This window comes from Rhinoderma darwinii, chromosome 1, assembly GCF_050947455.1.
Source record: "Rhinoderma darwinii isolate aRhiDar2 chromosome 1, aRhiDar2.hap1, whole genome shotgun sequence".
Taxonomy (NCBI): Eukaryota; Metazoa; Chordata; class Amphibia; order Anura; family Rhinodermatidae; genus Rhinoderma; species Rhinoderma darwinii.
Window position 1 is genome coordinate 258,679,095 of NC_134687.1, and position 27,195 is coordinate 258,706,289.

At 41.8% G+C, this 27,195-nt stretch overlaps 1 protein-coding gene and 1 long non-coding RNA gene across 2 annotated transcripts in view; one reads left to right on the plus strand and one right to left on the minus strand.

Annotated features, from left to right (window-relative positions):
* The window catches only part of LOC142740965 (uncharacterized), a 59,037-nt gene extending 43,698 nt beyond the window's left edge, over positions 1–15,339 (minus strand). The window contains exons 1-2 of the long non-coding RNA XR_012880941.1: positions 15,199–15,339; positions 12,829–12,928 (exon numbers count right to left, since the gene is read on the minus strand). This is a non-coding gene — a long non-coding RNA (uncharacterized LOC142740965). The remainder of the gene's footprint in view (positions 1–12,828; positions 12,929–15,198) is intronic.
* ONECUT3 (one cut homeobox 3) overlaps positions 1–27,114 on the plus strand; it is a 225,489-nt gene extending 198,375 nt beyond the window's left edge. Inside the window, exon 2 of the mRNA XM_075850364.1 lies at positions 26,822–27,114. Within this exon, the coding sequence (XP_075706479.1) occupies positions 26,822–27,114 (293 nt within the window). The remainder of the gene's footprint in view (positions 1–26,821) is intronic.
* The last annotated feature ends 81 nt before the right edge of the window (positions 27,115–27,195 follow it).

Genomic DNA, 27,195 nt, shown 5'->3' on the forward strand with positions numbered 1-27,195 from the left:
TTAATGAGTCATGCCATAGACCAGTAGCTATATAGAGTATCCAGAATAGTGGAGCATTTGTAAACGGACCAGTTGTGTGGGACAGGAAAATCTATCTTCACACACATGGCTGAGTGGGTCCACCAGCCTGTCGATAGAATAGATCTTTCGAGCTATACCACAAATGCATTACAGGCAAATTCTCTGTTATCTATGGAAAATCATTCTCTAGACTCGAGAGACGGACAAAATGGAGTCTGTGTACTTGTAAGGAAAAAGAAACAAAATTAAGGCCGCTTTCACAGTAGTGTCTTTTGTAGATGTGTGAATTAGACAGACAATTTTTTTTTGTATCAGCTGTACAATCTGTACTCTTCAAAGTAGGGGGAAAAAAAACAACAACAATGAGAAACCGAAGGCCGTGTTCCCACGGGACGGATACGCTGCACAAAAACCACGCAGCGCATCCAACCTGGAACCCGCAGTACATTACGTTAGAAAATCGCACCCCACTGTGGTGCGTTTTTTCGAACAGATTTTCTGCTGCGAAAAGCAGCGGTAAAAACGCTCATACTTACGTAGGTCGTTGTTATGGCGACGCGTTCCTCCATCTCAGTCTGGTCCGGCATCCCTGGATGACGCTGTGATTGGCTGCAGCAGTGGTCACATTGGATGTAACGTCATCCCAGGAGGCCGGCCTCTGACGTAGCCTGTGATTGGCTGAAGCAGTCACATGGGATGCAACGTCATCCCAGGAGGTCAGACTGCAGGAAGGAGGAGGGCGTTCTCGGTAAACATAATTTTTTTGGTTTTTTTCGTAGTTGCGATTTTTGCAGCGTAATCGACTGGGCTTTCTGTTGCAGGTTATGCATACCCCTTGAATTCAATGAGGAAAACCCGCAAAGGAAAAGCAACAAAAACCCAGCATTAAATTACGCACCGCAGGTCATATTAAGGTTTTTTCTGGAGCGCGGGCATGAGATTTTTTGAATCTCATCCACTTTGCTGCTACTGTAAATGCTGCAGAATTTCCATTCCGTTGCGGAAATTCCGCAGCATTTACGCTACGCGGGATCGAGGCCTAAAGGTAACTTTGCAAACTGCAGATTAGATGCACAAATTTCTGCAACTGCAAATCAGTTCCATGCATCGGGATGTTTCTGCAGCATGTGCATGGATTTCTGCAAGCCCCATTCAGATGAATGGGATAGTCACAGAAATTTCTGCAAAAAATCTGCCTCATGTAAACATACCCATAGGCCGGGTTCTCACGTAGCATAAATGCTGTGGAATTTCCGTAACGAAATTCTGTGCAGAAATTCTGCAGCATTTACAGTAGCAGCAAAGTGGATGAGATTAAGAAAATCTCATGCCCACTCTGCAGAAAAAAAACCTGCAGCATAAACGTTAATAAATTGACCTGCGGTACGGAATTTAAAGCCAAAGCATGTCAATTTATGCAACGTTTTTGTTGATTTTCTGTTGAGTTTTTCTCCCCATTGAATTCAATGAGGGTGCAAAACCCGCAAAAGAAAGACAAGTGTTTTGCGACTTTTGCGGGGGAATGGCGGGGAAATTGCACCGAAAACGCAACTCCAAAAATAAATAAATGTAAGATTCCCAGATTCTAAATAACGGGCTGGTTCCCGTTATTCCTTCTAGTTTCAGTTATGTTATAATAGTAAGGAAGGCGTAATTATAAAACTTAGCTTTTATTAAGCTGTTAAAATGTGGAACAACACACATTTATTGGTAAACATACATTGACATACATAACATATAAGTGTCAAATAGGCAACAGGTAATGGTTCCCTTATTCTATAGTTTGGTTTGGCTCAGGGTGTAGTCAGAGTCTTCTTAGAGGATCTCACACTAGCACTCTTGCCATCCCCTATGTATGAATTGTCTAGCCCTTTATAATGTATTGTGGTCAGATCTGCATTAAGACTCAAACGACCTTCTGTCATTATAAACGGCTAGACATAATAAAAGCTAAGTTTTATAATTACTCCTTCCGAAAAAAATAAATATCATACTTACCCAGAACGCTCTCCTTCTTCCTGCAGTCCGGCCTCCTGGGATGACGTTTTATCCCATGTGACTGCTGCAGGCAACCAATCACAGGCTGCAGTGTCACATGGCATTCAACATCATTGTAGGAGGCTGGATTACGCGCAGAGAAGAGAGAGAGGGTAAGTATGAGCGTTTTTTATTCTCCCAGCGCTACATTCCGCAGCGGAAAATTCATTCAAAAAAACGCACCACAATGTGGTGTGGTTTTTCGGACGGAAGGTGCTGCGGGTTCCAGGTCGGATACACTGCACAGTTTTTACGCGGCAAATCCGACCTGTGGGAACCCGGCGTTACAAGTTCACACATCTAAAAGAAAAATGTTATGGCAGGCCCAGATTGGACTTTGGGAAGAGTGGCTGCCCCTTACCATTAGGAGTGGGTCATAGTTGATACAGGCTGTAATCGACATACTTATATACTCATAGTGTAGGTTTATTTGGTCTATTTGTAGATGATTACTATTCTGGTTCAATAGGACAGCACACTGCGCTTAAAGGCTACAGAGATATCAATCTGATACGGTGAACATGTGAACATCTCCTGAGAAATAACCAAAATGCAGGTAAACTGTACTCATACATTATTATAATCAACAGACAGAAACTTTTTTATTGATACATTCCTTTAGGAAATTTCATGTGGTCTAGATTCTTGTGGAAAATAATCATTCTTGTAGGATTTTTTTATGATTGATAGATTTTTTATGGCGCAAAAAGAATAAAAAAAAGTATATCAGACAACACTGAGTACTGTATTTTCATTTCAGTAACAAAAATAACAAAAAAGTAACAAAGAAAACAACAAAATGCAGTATGTTTTCTGAAAAATAACTGTATAGCTTTTTTTTTTTCTTTACCAGAAACTGTAATGATAACAAATTTGAATTTGACAAATGACCCACTGCCATGGGAGAAAAAAAACGTAATCAATATATTTAAAAAGCAAAAGGAATAAGGGGCTGGTTACTAGTTATTAAACGGAAAACACCACTTTGTGTATTCACTCATGTATAGACTGTAGTGGTTAGACTACCCACTTATAGGGACAGCAGGTAATCTTTGAAAACAGTTGGCAAGTCATTGTATTTTCAGCAAATCACTTGCACTTAACTGAAATGTGGTGGAAATTGCAGGTTATATTACAGACAAATGCAGTACGAATATTGCCAACATTTAGAAAACAAGAAAGGAGAAGGAGACTTTGAGAATATAATAGTGACTTTGTAAAGCTGACAGAAGGGATAGAAAAAGCCATCAGGTCGTCTTTAAATGGTCCATAGATATCTCCATGGGTGGTATTATTTGTCTATACTTCTTGTAGATAATTACTACCCTATTATTAGGATGTAGCACTTCATACTCAAGACTCTAAGGCTGGGTTCACACGACCTATTTTCAGACGTAAACGAGGCGTATTATGCCTCGTTTTACGTCTGAAAATAGGGCTACAATACGTTGGCAAACATCTGCCCATTCATTTGAATGGGTTTGCCGACGTACTGTGCAGACAACCTGTCATAAAAATACAGCCTCGTCAAAAGAAGTGCAGGGCACTTCTTTCAGACGTAATTTGAGCCGTTCCTCATTGAACTCAATGAAGCACAGCTCAAAATTTATGGCTGTCAGAGAAGCCTCTCGAAATGCGAGGAGGAGCAATTACGGCTGAAACGAGGCAGCTGTTTTCTCCTGAAAACAGTCTGTTTTTTCAGACGTAAAAGCCTCTCATCGTGTGCACATACCCTTAGGGTATGTTCACACAGCTTATTTTCAGGCTGGTTTTGGAGCAGAAAAGCCTGATTTTACTATTGATTTCAATGGGAAATTCAAAAAACGCCTTTTTGGAGCTGAATTTTGGCCATTCTTTGGCTATTCAAGGGGCACAATGGCATATATGTTGTGTAATTTTTACATGGTATACCTGATAAGGTGTTAATCTAACCTAACCTGTCTGATGTATTGTTAAGTGTTCTCAGGTTATAAACTAATTGCAGTGCATATGCCTCATGAGTCTCATATGGATATGCCAATGAGCAATATTGCTTAGATTTCAGCTTTTCTACCCACCTATATTTTCATTTAACAAATTAACATGTACATAGTATTTATCAATATCACCGTGTTAAGCTAAACAATATGAAGGTGTATGCATCAATTAATTTGTAATTTAGTCCTACTTCATATGATGTGGGATATTGAGCAAATGTACGCAAGCAAGCATCCCATTTCAGATTCTGCTATACGTATATCTGCTTGAAGCTGTGATTGATTTTCTTTGTATGCAGCAGTAATAAGACAGATGGAAGGAAAATTATGTTGTGCAGCATCAGCAAAATGTAGAAACAATGACTGATCATCAAGCAACCCTTTTTCAAACTGAAATTTGCTTGCATATAAAAAGACAGAACATTTGATGTTTACTAATCACTGGACTTTATTATTTAGTCAAACAACTTGGCCTGATGAAGACGCTGGTTCAGTGTTTAAACGCATAGTCTTTTACAATAAATTATTTATTTTTGTATTTCAAAACACTGGAACTACTTCTACCCTTATTACCAGCAGCGCCGTTTATGGTTTTTTGCTTTCTTTTTCTTCATGCTGGAGACAAGGACTAAGAGTGGTGCCCTAATGGGGACCAGTAATGAGAGAAAAACCATGATGGGGACAAATTTAAAGTGTGCCATGCTGGGGACTTGTGGTTAGGGGGGTGCCTTTCTGAGGGCCCAGAATTAGAGGGATGCCATGCTTGGGACTAGGAATGAGCGGGATATGCTGGGGACTAGGAATGCGAGAGGGAGCCATGCTGGCGACTAGGAAGGAGAGGGGAGTCATGCTCGGGACTAGGAAGGAGAGAAGAGCCATGCTGGGAACTAGGAAAAAGAGGGGAGTCATATTGAGGACTAGGAATGCGAGAGGGAGACATGCTGGGGACTAGGAATTAGAGGGAAGACATGCTGGGGGCCAGGAATAAGAGGGGTAGCCATGCTGGGGACACATTATGAGAGGGGAGCTATGTTGAGGACTAGGAATGAGAGGGCTGTTTATTTGTGTGCTCTACATGTTTGCTGGCTACATTACACACTTTAACCTGCATTCTGTGAACTTTTTTTTTGAGAGAACCACCCTATAAAGCCCCATTTTTCAGGTATCTGTGATGCAGTACACAGTCTTCAGTACAACACAAAAAGAAATAGTGGATTTGCAGCTTTCCTGAGGTGGATGCTAAAAATCACTATAATCAAAATGATTAAAGTAGCTTAAAAGGAAGCATATGTGCTCTGACATTTTAAACATCAAGAGATGACTGTATGAACCTAAATGAAGATATAAAAGTTCACTGACAAAACGAAATGTGACTCATGTAACACATAGACTATGCCATGTAACATGATATTTCCTTGTTATGTCCCATTTGTGCCTCAAATGAAATGCCTCTTTTCGGCATCTGTCAACCAAATGACATTACTGCCACTTTCAGTCAAGTCTTCTAACAGACCTCACTGCCATGGTCACATAATTCATATTGGGGCCTAGGAGACAGGGCAGCAGAACTCCATCCATGAATGAGTTTTATATATATATATATATATATATATATATATATATATATATATATATATGTATGTATATATATATATATATATATACAGTATATATATATATATATATATATATATATACTACCGTTCAAAAGTTTAGGGTCACTTAGAAATGTCCTTATTTTTGAAAGAAAAGCACAGTTTTTTTCAATGAAGATAACATTTAATTAATCAGAAATACACTCTATACATTGTTAATGTGCTAAACGACTATTCTAGCTGCAAACATCTGGTTTTTAATGCAATATCTACATAGGTGTATAGAGGCCCATTTCTAGCAACCATCACTCCAGTGTTCTAACAGTACATTGTGTTTGCTAACTGTGTTAGAAGGCTAATGGATGATTAGAAAACACTTGAAAACCCTTGTGCAATTATGTTAGCACCGCTGTAAACAGTTTTGCTGTTTAGAGGAGCTATAAAACTGACCTTCCTTTGAGCTAGTTGAGAATCTGGAGCATTACATTTGTGGGTTCGATTAAACTCTCAAAATGGCTAGAAAAAGAGAGCTTTCATGTGAAACTCGACAGTCTATCCTTGTTCTTAGAAATGAAGGCTATTCCATGCGAGAAATTGCCAAGAAACTGAAGATTTCCTACAACGGTGTGTACTACTCCCTTCAGAGGACAGCACACACAGGCTCTAACCAGAGTAGAAAGAGAAGTGGGAGGCCCCTCGGCACAACTGAGCAACAAGACAAGTACATTGGAGTCTCTAGTTTGAGAAATAGACGCCTCGCAGGTCCTCAACTGGCAGCTTCATTAAATAGTACCTGCGAAACGCCAGTGTCAATGTCTACAGTGAAGAGGCGACTCCGGGATGCTGGCCTTCAGGGCAGAGTGGCAAAGAAAAAGCCATATCTGAGACTGGCTAATAAAAGGAAAAGATTAATATGGGCAAAAGTACACAGACATTGGACAGAGGAAGATTGTAAAAAAGTGTTATGGACAGACGAATCGAAGTTTGGGGTGTTTGGATCACACAGAAGAACATTTGTGAGACGCAGAACAACTGAAAAGATGCTGGAAGAGTTCTTGACGCCATCTGTCAAGCATGGTGGAGGTAATGTGATGGTCTGGGGTTGCTTTGGTGCTGGTAAAGTGGGAGATTTGTACAAGGTAAAAGGGATTTTGAATAAGGAAGGCTATCACTCCATTTTGCAACGCCATGCCATACCCTGTGGACAGCGCTTCATTGGAGCCAATTTCATCCTACAACAGGACAATGACCCAAAGCACACCTCCAAATTATGCAAGAACTATTTAGGGAAGAAGCGGGCAGCTGGTATTCTATCTGTAATGGAGTGGCCAGCGCAGTCCCCAGATCTCAACCCCATTGAGCTGTTGTGGGAGCAGTTTGACCGTAAGGTACGCAAGAAGTGCCCATCAAGCCAATCCAACTTGTGGGAGGGCCTTCTGGAAGCATGGGGTGAAATTTCTCCCGATTACCTCAGCAAATTAACAGCTAGAATGCCAAAGGTCTGCAATGCTGTAATTGTTGCAAATGGAGCATTCTTTGACGAAAGCAAAGTTTGAAGGAGAAAATTATTATTTCAAATAAAAATCATTATTTCTAACCTTGTCAATGTCTTGACTATATTTTCTAGTCATTTTGCAACTCATTTGATAAATATAAGTGTGAGTTTTCATGGAAAACACAAAATTGTCCGGGTGACCCCAAACTTTTGAACGGTAGTGTGTATATATATATATATATATATATATATATATATATATATATATATATATATATATGGCTCCAATTATTAGGATAAATTGGAAGGAATTGCTTGAACTATTGGAGGGAATACAGATAAGTAAAGAAAAGAGGTGTAATGTACATAGAGGTAAGATTTAGCTAGTCTGGTAAGGGGGTGTTTTTTGTGGTGAAATTAGGCTTTTACACTGGGATAAGAAAATAGTTTTTCAAATTGTAAGATTTTTATCATTCCCTAAACCTCAAAATGTTAGACCAATAAAAATAGATTATACACCTATACTCCGACTAGCAATGTTTGATTCATAATTTAAAAATATGGGTACTCTTGTGTGCGTTTAAAATAGGAGATTCCTAATATGATAATTGTTCCAAAGAAAGATTGGTTAGTGCGAACCAAGTACTTTCAGAAGATCTTAAAAGACGTGTAATAGAGAAGCACAAATCTAAAAAAAAAAAAAAAGCTACAAAAGCATTGCTAAATACCTGGGTGTACATCAATTCATGGTTAGACAATATGTTTACAAATGGAGAAAATTCAGGACTGTTGCTACTCTCCCTAGGAATGGGCATCTTGTTGACATCACTCAAAGAGCACAACGGGCAATCCTGAAAGTTTGTGAGAAAGAACCCAAAAGGTAACAGCAAGAGACCTACTAAAAACTCTACTAAAACTTTTGTTCATGTGTCAACTATTAGAAAAACTCTGAACAATGATGGTGTTCATGGAAGGAAAGTCCGAGGAAGCCACTGCTGTCCAAAAAAAAACATTGCAACCCATCCCAAGTTTGCCTAAGACCACATGGATGTTCCACTACTTCTGGGAAAATGTTCTATGGACAGATGAGACCAAAGTGGAACTTCTTAGCACAAATGCACAATGCTATGTTCGGAGAAAAAGGAAAACTGCACACCAACACCAAAACCTCATCCCAACTGTGAAGCATGGTGGAGGGAGCATCATGGTTTGGGGCTGCTTTGCCGCCTCAGGGCCTGGACGCCTTGCAATCCTTGAGGGAACAATGAATTTAAAGGTGTATCAACATTTTACAGGAGAATGTAAGGGCAGCAGTCCATGACCTCAAGTTGAAGAGATGTTTCATGATGCAACAAGACAGTGACCCAAAGCACACAAGTAAATCAACTAAAGAATGGTAGAAAAAACATATTATTTGTGTTTTGGAATGGCCAAGTCAGAGGAGTCCTGACCTTAACCCTATCACAATGTTGTGGCATAATCTGAATAGGGCTGTGTATGCAAGGCTTCCCAGAAATATTGGTGAACTGAAATACTTTTGCAGGGAGAAATACTCCAAATGTCTTCTCAACATTGTGCAAATCTTCTTTGCAGCTACAGGAAACATTTAATTGAGGTTATTTCTGTTAAAGGGGAGCTACAGTTTATTAACTTCAAGGGTTCACTTACTCTTTCTCCCTGCACTGTGGATGTTTAATAATGTGCTCAATAAAAGACATGAACTTTTAGACAAACTGTTTAGATTGTGTTTGTCTAAAATTGTGACAGAAAACAATCAGACCACATTTTATAAGTAATTAATCCAGGTCATTCTAAAGAATTCACTTACTTCCTAAAACTGTAGACATGTATATCAACAGCAGGACTATATACTATGCAGAGGCCTGGTACAAATAAACGCAATGTTATCAGATTCCAGGTCTACTTCAAATTGCACAAAGGGGTTGTAAAATAATTAGTAAATAGCATAGTAAACATAGGGAGCACCGTCAACCAAGGTGGATAATTACATAGTTAAATAGGTGAAAAAAGACACAGGTCTATCAAGTCCAACCTTTCTCAATAAATGCATTGCTTGATTAATTATAACCCTCAATACCATTTGTCAGTAAATAATCATCTAGATTTTTTTTAAATGCTGACATAGTATCTGCCATCCCTACCTCTTCGGGAAGGGCATTCAATAGTTTGACTACTCTAACTGTAAAGAACCCTTTCCTATGTTGATGTCTGAAACGTCTTTCTTCTACACGTTATGACCCCTGGTTCTTTGTAAAGTCCTTGGAAAGAACAGATTATGTGCTAGTTCTTTGTATTGACCACACATATAATTATACATGTTAATAAGATCACCTCTAAGATGTCTTTTTTCCAAGCATAACAAGCCCAATTTCTCTAGCCTTTCATTGTAAGCAACACCTCCCATCCAATTTAATAATCCAGTTGCCCGTTTTTGAACACTCTCCAGTTCTCCTATATCATTTTTTTAAATGTGGAGCCCAAAACTGAGTTCCATATTCAAGATGTGTACAAAAACTTACAGCTTTTAGCACATCCAACATCCTCTATGTCCCAATTAATGTCAGGATAGTTAAAATCCCCCATAATAAGGACCCAATTATTGTGTGCTGCCTTTTGTATTTTTTGCAACATTTGATCCTCAGTCTGTTCCACTATGTTCAGTGGCTTATTACAAACTCCAATTAGTAATTTGCCGTTATTGGCCGCTCCATGAATATTTACCCATACTGACTCCACACTGTCACAGTCTCCCCCAATATCTTCATTCAGCACTGGTCTTAGGCTGGATTTTACAAACAGACAAACCCCTCTACCTTTTTTATCCCTTCTAAGTTTGGTGTAGCTCTCCACATTAGTTATCCAGTCATCTCTCTAGTCCAGCCAGGTTTCCGTTACATCATACATCATAATCTATGTCGGTCATTAGAATCTCCAACTCTTCCATTTTATTTGCAAGACTTCTTGCATTCGCCAGCATACATTAGCTACCGATACCTTCATTATTATTAGATTTTTTTTTTAATTCTGTAAATTTTTTCTGTAATTTGTTTTATAATACAAAACATTCCCTTAAAATTAACATAGCCCTAGTACAAAAGCATACAAAAATTTTTAAGTGCAATGATACATGGCATAATCCACTAGTTATTTCCAATATTTTACGCTTCAATCTACAATGAAGGAAATAAGTATTTGATCCCTTGCTGATTTTCTAAGTTTGCCCACTGTCAAAGTCATGAACAGTCTAGAATTTTTAGGCTAGGTTAATTTTACCAGTGAGAGATAGATTATATAAAAAAACAAACAGAAAATCACATAGTCAAAATTATATAGATTTATTTGCATTGCAAGAGCTTTCTAAGGATGTCAGGGACAAGATCATAGACCTGTACAAGGCTGGAATGGGCTACAAAACCATAAGTAAGACGCTGGGTGAGAAGGAGACAACTGTTGGTGCAATAGTAAGAAAATGGAAGACATACAAAATGACTGTCAATCGACATCGATCTGGGGCTCCATGAAAAATCTCACCTCGTGGGGTATCCTTGATCCTGAGGAAGGTGAGAGCTCAGCCGAAAACTACACGGGGGGAACTTGTTAATGATCTCAAGGCAGCTGGGACCACAGTCACCAAGAAAACCATTGGTAACACATTACGCCGTAATAGATTAAAATCCTGCAGTGCCCGCAAGGTCCCCCTGCTCAAGAAGGCACATGTACAGGCCCGTCTGAAGTTTGCAAATGAACATGTGGATGATTCTGAGAGTGATTGGGAGAAGGTGCGGTGGTCAGATAAGACTAAAATTGAGCTCTTTGGCATTAACTCAACTCGCCGTGTTTGGAGGAAGAGAAATGCTGCCTATGACCCAAAGAACACCGTCCCCACTGTCAAGCATGGAGGTGGAAACATTATGTTTTGGGGGTGTTTCTCTGCTAAGGGCACAGGACTACTTCACCGCATCAATGGGAGAATGGATGGAGCCATGTACCGTCAAATCCTGAGTGACAACCTCCTTCCCTCCACCAGGACATTAAAAATGGCTCGTGGCTGGGTCTTCCAGCACGACAATGACCCGAAACATACAGCCAAGGCAACAAAGGAGTGGCTCAAAAAGAAGCACATTAAGGTCATGGAGTGGCCTAGCCAGTCTCCAGACCTTAATCCCATCGAAAACTTATGGAAGGAGATGAAGATCCGAGTTGCCAAGTGACAGCCTCGAAATCTTAATGATTTACAGATGATCTGCAAAGAGGAGTGGGCCAAAATTCCATCTAACATGTGTGCAAACCTCATCATCAACTACAAAAAAAGGCATGACTGCTGTGCTTGCCAACAAGGGATTTGCCACCAAGTATTACGTCTTGTTTGCCAAAGGGATCAAATACTTATTTCTCTATGCACAATGCAAATAAATATATATAATTTTGACTATGTGATTTTCTATTTTTTTTTTTAGATAATCTATCTCTCACTGGTAAAATTAACCTAGCCTAAAAATGCTAGACTGTTCATGTCTTTGACAGTGGGCAAACTTACAAAATCAGCAAGGGATCAAATACTTATTTCCTTCACTGTATATATAATTCTCTGTGGTTTCAAATCTTCCCCTTCCCACCCTCGTACGTGCTGAAGTTGACCTGCTAGAAAATATACCCACGGGTTAGGAAATGCCAAGCCCACTTCTGTTTTTTGTCTTTGGAGAGTTTCAAGTTTAATGCGTTCATAGCTGCCACGCCATATTTGGTCACGAAAACACTGACTTGAAAACATTGACTTGATGAAAAAATCTTAGTGGTATCAGCACTGGGGCATTATGAAGCAAATATAGTAGTTGTGGCGTCCAGATCATTTTAATAAGATTTGCTCGGCCCACTATAGACAGAGGCAACTTAGCCCAAGCATCTCTGGTGCGCTTAAATCTGCCTATTAATGGAGATAGATTTAGTTTCTCATAGTCTGAAAGCCGTCACCACTACTCCCAAATATTTGAATTCAGATACCACCTGCAAACCTGACTGCACATAAGTTGAGTCGTCATTAAAAATATACAGAGGCAGTAAAGTGGATTTAGACCAGTTGATAACTAGACCGAAGTAGCCACCGAAGGTAGCAATGACCTCCATAACTACCCCCAGAGATTCCTTAGAAGTAGCGAAAAATAAGAAAGAATCATTCGCATACAGTGCTATTTTCTTCTCTCCCTCCCTCCAGCAAAACCCAGTAACACCTGCATGAGCTCGAAGAGCTGCCGCCAAGGGTTTGATGGCTAGTGCGAAGAGCATGGGAAACAGAGGACAACCCTGCCGTGTGCCCCTACTCAACGCAATAGATTCCGTCAAACAACCGTTAACTCTGATTCTAGCAGTTTAACCCATCAAATGTACTGATCCCCCAGACCAAACGCTCTCAGAACTTCCCAGAGGTATATCCATTCAAAACTATCAATAGCCTTAGAGGCGTCTAAAGAGCAGATGACTATCACCAGAATTGTCTTTCGGGACCTGCATGTTTAGGTAAAGTCTACGAATATTTAAAGCCATAGATCTGGCTGGCATAAATACAGATTGGTCCGAGTGAATAACAGTGGATATAACTGTGGATAACCGGAAGGCCAAGATTTTAGCCAATATCCTAATATCGGTAGTGAGCAGTGATAAGAGTCCGGTACCAAAGGATACTTACCAGCTTTAGGCAGAACCACAATAATAGCCTCCATCATAGTTCGAGGTAGATGCCTAGATTCTGACGCCTCATGAAAGACCGTAAGCAGTCCAAAATGTACCTGCAACCAAAATGAGTTAAAGGATCAAAAACTTTGCGATGGCACTATACTTGAGGATGCATGGAGGGTCAACACCAACGCCGAGTGATCAGAGAGGGCTCTAGGGTTATATCAATAGAGATCAAAGATCGTAGTACATAATCTGTACCCATGGCCAGGTCAATACATGAAAGTGTGTCATGAGATCTAGAATGGCATGAAAATTGGCGACTTCCCGGGTGACGATGCCGCCACAAATCAATGAGCAATAGTCATACCTCCCAACCATCTCGGATTCAGCATGACAGTCCCGGATTCCGGGCGGTGTCCCGCTGTCCCGGGCGGTCGGGGACACGTCTCTCTTGCAAACTAATTCTGAAGCAGGGAATCATCAGCTCCCTGCTTCAGAATTAGCTCAGAGCGGAAGAGCACAGGGAGCTCCTCCACTCGCCGAGGACTCCGCAGGCACAGCGCTACTGTAAGCGCTGTGCTCGGGGAAGCCCTTGATGTTACTGTCCATATGTGGACAGTGATGTCAGCGCTAGTCTTGCAGCGGAATCCCCGGCCAGAGTCGGCAACGTGGATTCTGCTCAAGGAGTAGCCACTGACATCACTGTTCATATATGAACATCACCATCAAGGGGTTCCCCGAGCACAGCGTTTATAGTAGCGCTGTGCCTGCGGAGTCCTCGCCGAGCGGAGAGGCTCCCTCTGCTCTGAACTAATTCTGAAGCAGGGAGCTGATGGTTCCCTGCTTCAGAATTAGTGGCTACTCCTTGAGCAGAATCCCCATTGCCAATGATCTGGCCAGGGATTCCGCTCTTAGAGGAAACCCCTGAGATTACTGTCCATATATGGACATTGACGTCAGTGGCTCCTCCCCGGCCAGAATCGGCAATGGGGATTCCGCTCAAGGAGTAGCCACTGACGTCACAGTCCATATATGGATAGTACCATCTTGCACAGAGCTTACAGTACCGCTGTGCCTGGGGAGTCCTCGGTGAGTGGAGGAGCTCCCTCTGCTCCTCCGCTCTGAACTAATTCTGAAGCAGGGAGCTGATGGCTCCCTGCTTCAGAATTAGTGACTACTCCTTGAGCGGAATTCCCGTTGCTGATGATCTGGCCGGGGATTCCGCTCCTAAAGGAAACCCCTGAGGTCGCTATATATATATGGACATTGACGTCAGTGGATCCTCCTAGAGCAGAATCCCTGGCTAGAGTCGGCAACAGGGATTCCGCTAAAGGAGTAGCCACTGATGTCACTGTCCATATATGGACAGTGACATCAGAGCTTCCCCCTAGGAGCGGAATAACAGGCCTATGCTCTAGCTGGGGTTTCCGCTCCTAGAGGGAGTCCCTTTGGCGCTATCTACAGGGGGGCTGACGCTATCTTCATGGGGGTGTGGCACTATCTACATGGACATTGTGGCACTAGATAGGGGCACTATCTACAGGGGACACTATGGTGCTAGGTACATAGGCACTATATACATGGGCACTGTGTCACTATCTGCAAGGGCACTGGCACTAGGGGCAGCTAAGGGGGCATTATACTGTATTGGGCAGCTATGGGGGCATTATGCTCTATGGGGGAATTTGGGCATTATACTGCATGGGAGAATTTGTGTGGGCATTATACTGTATGGGGGCATCTGTGTTGGCTTTATACTGTATGGTGGCAGCTATGGGGGCATTATACTATATGGCGGCAACTATGGAGGAATTTGCTGTGTGGGGGAGGCTATTTCATATTATACTGTGCGGGAGGCACTATGGGAGCATGATAATGTGTGGGCTGAATCGGGTTTGTGTGGGTGGGGATTGGGTGGGATTAGAGTCATGGCTTAAAATAAAAATAATTGGCGCATCGGTTGTCCCTCTTTGTGATTCTTGAAAGCTGGGAGGGATGGCGATAGTTCCGTCATTAGCTCACCGAAATGAGTCAGGCAATCAGGAGGCAGGCTCTGATCTGATCCCAATTTATCCCACTATGTTTGAAGCACAGTATTAAAATCCCCCACCATAATAATAGGAACTAACATCATAGAATTGACCCATAGCATCACCTCCCTGATTACCGTATGGTTATACAGAGGCGGTACATACACAGATCAGTAAATATTCAGTGTTGTATATCTTACAATGGATGCAAACATATCTACCTTCCTGATCTGACTTTGACGTAATACAATTAAACGGGATAGACTTATGAACCATAATACTAACCCCCCTGGAATTACTTGTCAAAGCAGAGTAAAACGTGTGGCTCATCCACGCTCTGTTTAAATTACCAATCTTATCCTTATCCAGATGAGTCTCCTGGAGACAAATAATTGCTGGGGCATGTGCTCGCTGGTATTCAAACATTGTGAAACGTTTAGTCGGGTCACCCAGGCCACGCACATTCCAGTTTACTATATGAAACTTTTCAGCCATTAACAAATATGGTGTATATAACATTCCCTAGCAACATAGCACCACCTGGCAATTTCCAAAGTAACACAAGAGGGCGCTAAAGTACCACATATCAAATATCATAGCATTGAAAAGATCCAGTGCACTATATAAACATCCCAGGACTTTAGAGAAATAGAAAAAACAATAAAACAACAGTAAAACTTTCGACTTCGTGCCCACTCCAGCACACGATGCAGGATAGGACACCAGTCTTTCCCACTCCATGAAAGTATGGCAGAGCCATATTTAACAACCATTATCTTCCTGCCTTATGAAGGATACATGTGCTCCTCGTGCTCAGTATTATACACAGCAACGTTCTCATGCTACTTTCCCAGAGACCATCAAAAGAAAAATTCCCCATCAAGATTGTATGAAGTGTCAACGTCTCTCTTCTTGTTCTGGTCCAGCCAATTGCGCTCTCTGCTTTTGGATACCAGATGAGAAATCAGGATAAAAAGCAACACGATGACCATTAACAGCAATTTCCGGCCAATTCCTTGCCGCCCTAAGGATCCTGTCCTTGTAGTGAAGCAATTTAATTAATACAGGTCTGGGTGGAGCACCCTGTGGTAAGGGTCTAGTAGGGACCCTGTGGGCCCGTTCCACTGTGTACAGTGGAGATCCAAGCCAAATATGTTTTTTAGCCAGTCCTCAAAATTATTAGTAGGATTGGACCCCTCTGTCTTTTCGGGTATTCACAGCATACGCACATTATTGCGCCGCCGACGGTTTTCCATATCATCCGTTTTTGCAAACCAGGCTGTGATTTGTTGGTCATGCCTGCATGTATCTGTGCATCTGTAATGTGGGTAATTTATCCTCCACGTCACTCACGCGACCTTCCACTTCCACGACTCTTTCATTAACTTTCTTTAGGTCATGGCGTATAAACTACAGTTCTTGTCTAAGAGATTACATTTTTTGAGTCTAAAGAAACGTTGCATTGTGTCACAGCTTGTAAAACATCTTTAAGTGTGGATTTATCTGCTGGCACAATATGGCTGCCCTCCTTAGTCTGGGGATGAATAGGTTGTGTGCTGGTACTCACTGAGGGATTCTCATCTGGTGGTGTGGGCGATTGTCTCACTGAGCACCCCCCCACCCCCCACAGGCAATCCCTCAAATCTGTTGGGTGCTGCTCTAGCAAACACTGCTAGTTTAGCAACAGCACCTGCTGCTGCTGCCGACTTCCCCGTCCTAATGCCTGAAGAAGGGGTGGCGGTGCCATTTTGAAAGTGCCGGTCAGTAGCTCTCGGCGGCTCTTTCGCCCGTTTGTCCTGTCTGCCCACCATTACAACAACTCCGGCGGGTGCAGAGGATATTCAGCGGTGAATATGACTGGAACGTATGGGCAGTGCGCCCAAGGAGTAAGGCTGTGTAGTAGCGATGGCGGGAGCTCCTTCTGTCTGCTGCCGCTCACATGTCCATTCTTATGTCCATACTTATTCCTAGTCACCTCCCTACTCAGCTTTCTTAACCCAGCCCCCACTAAATCCCCATCAACCTCTAATGTATCCCACTCCCTATGTGCTCTATATAACCCGCTTGTGTATCCCCACCCTCAATCCCCCTAGATTCTCCAGCCGTCGAACTATTCTTTCCCCAGCACAGCTGCACCCTCCCCATTTAGATGCAGCCCATCCCTACCGTAGAGCCTGTAGCCGACAGAGAACTCAGCCCAGTTCTACATGAACCCAAACCCTTCCTTCCTGCAACAATTCCTAAGCCACTTATTTAACTCCCTAATCTCCCGCTGTCTTTCTAGTGACACTCATGGCACTGGTAGTATTTCTGAAAACACTACCTTGGAGGTCCTGGACTTCATCTTCTCTCCTAAGTCCCTAAAATCATTTTTAGGGACCTTCCATCTTCCACTGACTTTGTACCGATGTGGTACTGATGTAATTTTGCATTAAATAGTAAAACACTGGTTAAAACTACCACTGAAAAGAATTTAGGGATATTGATGGACAGTAAATTTTAGCAACCAGTGCCAGGAAGTTGCTGCGAAGGCAATTAAAATCATAGGATGCATCAAAAGATGCATAGATGTTCATGACAAGAACATAGTTTTGCCTTTATCCAAATCACTGGTCAGACTATGCATTAACTATTGTGTACAATATTGGACTCCTATGTATAAGAAGAACATAGCTAAACTGGAGTAGGTGCATAGGATGGCGGCCAAGACAATTAAGGGAATGAGTGGATTACAGTACCAAGAAAGATGATCAAACTTGGGTTTATTTAGTTTGGTTAAAAACAGAGCTTAGGGAAAATCAAATTACTATGTGCAAATATATCAATGGACAGTACAGAAAGCTGTATAAAAATATTTTTATACCTAGGCCTATAACTGTGATGAGGGGGTCATCTACTTTAATATTCTTTATTATAAGAGCATTGATACTTTAGAACTCTCTGACACAGGATGTTGTCTGTCCGGAAACACAGTGAGGAGCATGTGTCCTCCCTCCCTCCCTCTTTGTTGTGTTGTGGGTTATGTTTTTAGGTGTTCATGTTGTTTGTTCAGTCGTCTTGGCGGCGTATGGTGGGTTTTGGGGGGGTCCTTGGAGTCGGTTAATATTGGTGGGGGAGGGATTCATACTGGTCATGGTCCCTCCCAGAATATACATGGTGGGGGATCTGGCTTATATGGACTCCTGCTGGGTGGGGTCCCGGGGAGCAAAATGGAAATGCTTCAGCCATCTACGGTTTGCACGGTGCCCCTGAGCATGTTGCAGGATGGCTGGGGGTAAAAAATACAGATATGGGCAGAATGGCGCCAGATCCTTCTTATTAGCTCCAAGGACCTTCCCAATTTTCCATATGGGGGTGTATGGTTTTTCATGTGAATGATATTTGTATGGGGGGTTTGCGTGAAAAGATTATTAAGTTATGGTTATTTATTTGGTATTTATACTGGTATTTATTATTGTGTTGTTATTCTGTTTCCTGTTAATAAAATGGCTGCTGTGGAAAATTAATTCCAGCTCTAAGGCCTCATGCACACGAATGTATTTTTTTCCTCCTGTAAATACTGGCGTAAATATGGGTCCATGGTCACACGTATTTGACCCATATTGCACCAGGATTTACGGACCCGTGCCCATAAATACGGGTCCGGTGTCACCAGTATTCCACCCGTATTTACGGGCACGTTTTCGCTGCAAAATTGCACTGCACTAATCGGCAGCCCCTTCTCTCTATCAGTGCAGGATAAAGAGAAGGGGCTGCCCTTTCCGAGGTAAAAGTAAAAGAAATTCATACTTGCCCGGCCGTTGTCTTGGTGACGCGTCTCTCTTTCGACATCCAGCTCGACCTCCCTGGATGACGCGGCAGTCCATGTGACCGCTGCAGCCTGTGATTGGCCTGTAATTGGCTGCAGCGGTCACATGGGCTGAAATGTCACCCCGGGAGGACGGACTGGATGAAGAAGCAGGGAGTTCTGGGTAAGTATTAACTTCTATTTTTTTTACACGTTGATCTATATTGTGATCGGAAGTCACTGTCCAGGGTGCTGAAAGAGTTACTGCCGATCGTTTAACTCTTTCAGCACCCTGGACAGTGACTATCCACTGACGTCGCCTAGCAACGCTCCCGTAATTACGGGTGCACACTCGTAGTCACCCATAATTACGGGAGCCCCATAAACTTCTATGGGCCTGCCCGTGCCGTAATTACGGCCTAAAATAGGACATGTTCTATATTTTTCAACAGCCCGGGCACCTTCCCGTAAGCATATGGGGAGGTACCTGTGGCCAATAGAAGTTTATGGGCCTGTAATTACGAGCCGTAATTACTAAGTCTCAGTGTCATCATTTGGTGAAAGAAAGGTAAAGGGTAGCTTAAAGGAGTTGGGAATGTCACAGGCAGTTAATGTTTTAAGGGTAAGGGTATGTTCACACGCACTAATTACGGACGCAATTCGGGCGTTTTTGCCCCAATTACGTCCGAAAATAGCGCCTCAATAGCGTTGACAAACATCTGCCCATTGAAAGCAATGGGCAGACGTTTGTCTGTTCACACGAGGCGTATATTTACGCGCCGCTGTCAAATGACGGCGCGTAAATAGACGCCCGCATCAAAGAAGTCACCTGTCACTTCTTTGGCCGTAATTGGAGCCGTTATTCATTGGCTCCAATGAATAGCAGCGCCAATTACGTCCGTAATGGACACGGCGTTCAAGCGCCTGCACATGCCGGTACGGCTGAAATTACGGGGATGTTTTCAGGCGGAAACATCCCCGTAATTTCAGCCGTTACGGACGCTGTCGTGTGAACATACCCTTACAGAACCGCACTCTGTTTATCCCACAGTCATGGGGGTTTTGCCTTCCTCTGGATTAACAAGGTAGGATTATAGGTTGGATTTGATAGACCTGTGTCTTTTTTCAACCTAATCGACTATGTAACTATGTACTTGTTTTTGTAACCTCTAAACCATTATTTTCTGTATTTTCCACCCATTTAACAAATATGTAAATTAAATAGGTTGTCCATTCATATATTTGTAAGTGCATATGTCCTAATGGGCAGGTACACAATCATTAGCCAAGTATCCTATTGGCATGCCTTTGGCAAGTATAAAGCAGCATACCTTTGCCTCAACCGTATTATAAAGTGTAGATGACTATACAAAAAAATGTATACTATGCAGTATGCATTGTTTTTGCAATGTGAGTCAAAAGCAGACATATGCAACTGCATAGGCATACAGTTGCATACGTCTGGGACTTACATTTGGCAGAGTTAATAATATGGTCCCATCAAATGTAGTGTAAGCATAATTATAACGGTTGATTGGGTTAGTTCTATACAAATGGGAACTTTTGGATTGGGTGGAGCTTGTAATTACAATCTATTTGTATTATTAGTACCTCTTCTATTGAAGTTCTATTAACCCTTTAATAACCCGCCTTTTTTAGGCCTTAATGACCCAGCTCTTTTATACGTTTTTCCATCGTCTCATTCAAAGAGCTCTAACTTTTTTATTTTTGCATCGACATAGCTGTATAAGGGCTTGATTTTTGCGGGACAAGTTGTATTTTTTAATAGCATCATTTTGGTGTACATAGAATTTATTGATTAACTTTTATTAACTTTTTTTCGAGGGGGAATAGAAAAAAAACAGCAATTTCGCCACAATTTTTTGCGTCCTAAATTTACACCGTTTACAGTGTGGTATAAATAAAACAATAACTTTATTCATCCGGTTGTTATGAGTTCAATGAGACCAAATTTCTATCGATTTTTTATGTTTTACATATTTTACACGGTCAAATCACTTTTTTTTTTTAAATTATTTGTTTGTTGTCTCCATATTTCAATAGCCATAACTTTTTTATTCTTACGCCGATGCAGCTGTATGAGGGCATTTTTTTGCGGGACGACTTGTAGTTTTTGTTGGTACCATTTTGGAGTAGATGTGACTTTTTGACCACATTTTATCACATATTTTTAAGGCAGGATTCACAGAAAACAGCAATTTTTGCATAGTTTTTTAATTATTTTTTTTACGGCGTTCACCGTGCGCGTTAAATAATGTAATGACTTTATAGTCTGCGTCGTTACAGACGCGGCAATACCAAATATCTGTAACTTTTTACCTTTTTTTTTTTTTAGTAATAAGAATAATAATTTTGTAAGGGGAAAAAGTGGGTTTTTCTATTTTTTACCACTTATTTTTTTTCAATTAACTTTATGATATCGTCCGATCCCTTTTTTTTAATACACTGCAATACTTTTATATGTGCCTGTCCATGTAAAACAGGCATAACTAGTGGCAAACCTGGGGGCCATTGTTAGGCCCCCCCCCCCGACTGCTATAGAAGCCACCGACACCCTTCGATCTTATGCATCTTATGCAGGGTGCTGGTGGGGTGAGAGAGGGAGCTCCCTCCCTCTCTCCAAAAACCACTCAGGTGCTATTGAGGGGTTAAATGAGCGAGATCGATACTGATACATTATAGCAGGGCTGCTACCAGCCCTCAACTACTCATTCTTATGTGCAGGCCAGAGGGGGACATTCCTTCAGTTTCAAGAAGTGGTTACCAAGGCCCTAATGTTTGGGAACCAGGAAGGGGAGAGGCCAAGCAGATCTGCTGGAAGTGAGGGTGCCCATATCATACCAGGGCAACACATTGACAGAAAAGTTTCCCAAACTACAAAGGATTCCTCCAAAAAAGGTACAGTTTGTACCAAAAGCGGGATAAGAATGAATACCATATATCCATGCAAAACTGGCTTGTGCATAGTGCATTGCTTCAAAGCGTACCACACCCCTATGGATAATTATTTTTATTATTTACCCCATTATTATGCCCTAATGTACTCAGCCCAGCTTACATATGCCCCCACATTATAAACTGAACTACCAGTAATACTCCAAACAACACTACTATCATGAAAAATCCACTCTCTGAAAGTCAAATTGTGCTGCCTCCCTTCTAAGCCTTAGGGCTTATTTAGACGAACGTTAAATACGTCTGTGCAACGCGCGTGATTTTCACGCGCCTCGCACGGACCTATATTAGTCCATGGGGCCATGCAGACAGTCCGTGATTCTTACGCAGCGTGAGTCCGCTGCGTAAAACTCACGACATGTCCATTCTTTGTGCGTATTTCGCGCATCACGCACCCATTGAAGTCAATGGGTGCGTGAAAATCACGCGCACCACACGGAAGCACTTCCGTGGGACACGCGTGATTCGCACAACAGCAGTGAAAAGTATGAATGAAAACAGAAAAGCACCACGTGCTTTTCTGTTTACAAACATACAAACGTAGTGTCATAATGATGGCGGCTGCGCGAAAAGCACGCAGCCGCGCATCATATGGTGATGACACACGGAGCTGTTAAGTGCCTTTTGCTCGTGTGAATCCGGCCTTACAGTGTGCCCAAACAGCAGTTTACGTCCGTATATTTGGCATTGCCATACCTGGGAGAACTTGCTTAACAATTTATTGGGTCTGTGTTTCCAGTGGCACAAGCTGTGGATAACATAATGCGCACTGAAACGGAAGATCAGTGGAAAAATTTCAATTTTCACTTTGCATCATCTGCTTCGCATTAATTTCTGGAAAACACATGTGGAGTCTAAAGGCTCACAATAACCCTTGATAAATGCCTTGAGGGGTGTATTTCTTAAAATGGGGTTACTTCTCCGGGGTTTCTTTTATTATTTTACATGAGTGCCTCTGCAATTCTGAACTAATGCTGTGTAAATCGCCAAATTAGGCCTCAAATCCGCATGGTGCTCTTTCACGCCTCAGCCCTTTCGCATATTCACGCAAAATTTGGGCCACATGTAGGGTATTTATAAAACACAAAAATACTGTATAATAAATAGAGAGCTGTTTTTTCACAGTGGCACAACCTTGTCACATCATATTAGGCACTGAAATGGCATATGTATTGAAAAATTTTCATTTTCACTCTGCAACCTCCATTGTGCCCCCCTTGAGGGGTGTAGTTTCTAGAATGGGGTTACTTCTGTTTTAGTACATCAGGGGTTTTTCAAATGCAATATGGCATCTGCAAAGCATTCCAGCAAACTCTGCATTCCAAAAGGCAAATGGCCTTCCTTCTGGGCCCTCTCGTGTGTCCAAACAGCAGTTTATGACCGCATATGGGGTATTGCTTTACTTGGGAGAACATCTGTTTTGAAAAAAATAAAATGTTTAATTTTTCCTGCCCAATGCTAATAATTTCAGACAAAAAACTGTGGGGTAAAAATGCTCACGGTACACCTAAATTAATTTCTCAAGGGTAAAGTTTCTCAAATAGAGTCCCTTCTCAGGGCTTCCATACTGGTAACACAGTGGCTCTGCGAATGCGACATGGTGCCCTGAAACCAATCCAGCAAATTTTGCATTCCAAAAGCCAAATGGCGCTCTTTATCTTCTGAGCCTAGCTGTGTGCCAAATATGGGGAATTGCCTTACTCTGGAGAAATTGCTTTACAAATGTTGGGGTGCTTTTTCTCCTTTATTCCTTGTGAAAATGAAAAATTTTAAACTAAACTCCATTTTATTGGAAAAAAATTAATTTTTCATTTTCACGGCCCAATTCTAATAAAATCTTTGAAACACCTGTGGAGTCAAAATGCTTACTGCACCCCTAGATAAATTCCTTGGGGGTGTAGTTTCCAAAATAGGGTCTTTTTGGGGGTGTTTCTTATGCTTTCGCACCTCAAGGCCTCTGCAAACCTATAGTGGTGCTTAAAAAACATCCTAATAAAATGGAGGCCAAAAAATCCACACAATGCTCCTGTATTTCTGAGGCATGTGTTTCAGTCAAGTAACTTCTGTAATTCAATTTCTGGCAACGATAGAATCAGGGTAATAAATATTGAGTTGCGTTTCTCTGCTAACATCTGCTGTGTTAGGGTATGTGCACACACAAAATAAAAAATGTCTCAAAATACAGAGCTGTTTTCAAGGGAAAACAGCTCCTGATTTTCAGACGTTTTTTAATCAAAGTCGCGTTTTTCGCTGCGTTTTTAACGGCCGTTTTTGGAGCTGTTTTTCTATAGAGTCTATGAAAAACGGCTCAAAAAACGGCAGAAGAAGTGACATGCACTTCTTTTTGAAAAACGGGCGTGTAAAAAACGCCCCGTCAGAAACAGAACAATTGAAAATCAATGGGCAGATTTTGGAGGCATTCTGCTTCTGATTTTTCATCCATTTTTTGGGACGTTTACGACCCTAAAAATGGCTGAAAACACTGCGTGTGAACATACACTTACAGAAAAAAAGGATTTAAATTTAATACCTGCAAAAAAATAAAATAAATTCAAATTTCACCTTAATTTTGTTTTCCCTCCTGTTAAACGCCTAAAGGATTAGGAAACGTTTAAAATGCTGTTTTAAAAACTTTGAGTGGTGCAGTTTCTAAAATGGGAGGATTTGTAGAGGGTTTTGGACATATAGACCCCTAAAAGTCGCTTTAAAACTGGATTTTTCTCTAAAAAAAATTGGTTTTGGAAAAGTTCTTGAAAATGTGAAACATTGCTACTAAAACATTGCTACTAAAGTTAAAAGCTTAGAAAAATACATCCTAGAAAAATATAAGGACGTTCAAAAAAATATGGCAACATAAATTGTGAACATATGGGATATGTAAATTAGTAATTGTTTTGTGTAGTATTAGGGCATGACCAGACGTGGCGGAATTGCTCTGGAAATCCGCAGCGTACACATTTCTCCATTGCCTTCCACAGCTTTTTAGTAGGGTTCATTTACACGTTGCGGACAATTCTGCTGCGGAGCATAGGCTGCGGTGCGGAATTTGGTGTCCGCAGCATACACTGACTGTTGCGGACGTGTAGCGGACTGGTTGCGGACTCATTGCGGAATTTCTCCATTGACTTCAATGGAGAGTCAAAATTCTGCAATGAAGTCCGCAGATGTTGTGTGTGCTGCGGAGCATATTGGTTTAACTAACATGACATTTCTTCATTCTCGCTGGACCTATGTATTTCTAGGTCTACAGCCAGACTGAGGAAGTCAATGGGGCTCCCGTAATTACGGGTGACTACGTGTGTGCACCCGTAATTACGGGAGCATTGCTAGGCGACGTCAATAAATAGTCACTGTCCAGTGTGCTGACCGAGTTAAAGAGGCTCTGTCACCAGATTTTGCAACCCCTATCTGCTATTGCAGCAGATAGGCGCTGCAATGTAGATTACAGTAACGTTTTTATTTTTAAAAAACGAGCATTTTTGGCCAAGTTATGGCCATTTTTGTATTTATGCAAATGAGGCTTGCAAAAGTACAACTGGGCGTGTTGAAAAGTAAAAGTCCAAGTGGGTGTGTATTATGTGCGTACATCGGGGCGTGTTTACTACTTTTACTAGCTGGGCGTTCTGATGAGAAGTATCATCCACTTCTCTTCAGAACGCCCAGCTTCTGGCAGTGCAGATCTGTGACGTCACTCACAGGTCCTGCATCGTGTCGGCCACATCGGCACCAGAGGCTACAGTTGATTCTGCAGCAGCATCAGCGTTTGCAGGTAAGTAGCTACATCGATTTACCTGCAAACGCCGATGCTGCTGCAGAATTATCTGTAGCCTCTGGTGCCGGCTCGTCTGACACGATGCAGGACCTGGGGAAGTGACGTCACAGCGTGATCTCTCGAGAACACGGCTGTGTCTGCACTGCCAGAAGCTGGGCGTTCTGAAGAGAAGTGGATGATACTTCTCGTCAGAAAGCCCAGCTAGTAAAAGTAGTAAACACGCCCCGATGTACGCACATAATACACGCCCAGTTGTACTTTTACTTTTCAACACGCCCAGTTGTACTTTTACAAGCCTCATTTGCATAAATACAAAAATGGCCATAACTTGGCCAAAAATGCTCGTTTTTTAAAAATAAAAACGTTACTGTAATCTACATTACAGCGCCTATCTGCTGCAATAGCAGATAGGGGTTGCAAAATCTGGTGACAGAGCCTCTTTAATCGATCGGCAGTAACTGTTTCAGCACCCTGGACAGCGACTTCCGATCACAATATACATCAACCTGTAAAAAAAAATAAAAGTTCCTACTTACCGAGAACTCCCTGCTTCTTCCTCCAGTCCGGCCTCCCGGGATGACGTTTCAGTCCAAGTGACGGCTGCAGCCAATTACAGGCTGCAGCGGTCACATGGACTGCCGCGTCATCCAGGGAGGTCGGGCTGGATGCTGAAAGAGGGACACGTCAACAAGACAATGGCCGGGTAAGTATGATTTCATTTTACTTTTACTAGGGAGAGGGCTGTCCCTTCTCTCTATCCTGAACTGATAGAGAGAAGGGAAGCCTTCTTCCCCTCAATACGCAACGGCTAGTCCGCATCAATTTAATGCCCATTTTAGGCAGAGCTGCAATGCAGATTCTGTGCGGCATTGATGCGGACAGTGTATGCAGAACTCCACCACGTCTGGGCATACCCTTACTGTCTTACATGCAGATACATAAAAATGTAGAAAAATGCTAATTTTTCTAAATTTTATCTAAATTTTAAAGTTTTTTTCACAAATACACACTGCATGTACCTACCAAATTTTACCACTAACATAAAGTACAATATGTCATGACAAAGCAGTCTCAGAATCGCTTGGATAAGTAAAAGCACGACAAAGTTTTAACCACATAAAGTGAGACATGTCAGATTTGAAAAATGAGGCTCTGTCAGGAAGGTCAAAAGTGGCTGCAGCGGCAAGGGGTTAAGTACATGACACGGGACAATAAAAACAACAAATACTGTATAATAAACATGAGCTTAAGGAATGAACGGTACAGAAGGGCAGAGTCTTGCCCAAGAGGGCCTACAATCTACAAAGACATTTAATTTCCTATAGTATATGTAGAACAGTACTATTGCTCTTTTTTTCTGTTCTTTTGCATATATTAAATAATTCCGAAATGTTTAACTTTAGTAATCTATGTGTTATTCTTATTTCGTGTTTTTCAGCTTGTAAACGCAAAGAACAGGAACAACAGAAAGACCGCAATCTTCAGCCTAAAAAGCAGCGTTTGGTTTTTACAGACCTTCAGCGGCGTACCCTTATTGCCATCTTTAAAGAAAATAAGCGTCCCTCAAAGGAGATGCAAATAACAATCTCCCAGCAGCTAGGCTTGGAGCTCAACACGGTCAGCAATTTCTTCATGAATGCTCGTCGGCGGTGCATGAACAGATGGCAAGAAGAACCTGGTGTCAATCCTGGGATGCCTTCAACATCCACTAACACTTTTTCCAAGGCATGAGCCATTTTCCTGAAATGAAAACCCCAGTTGCAAACATCATGAAATATGCTGAAAAGCAGTGAAAACGCAAGCACCGCAAGA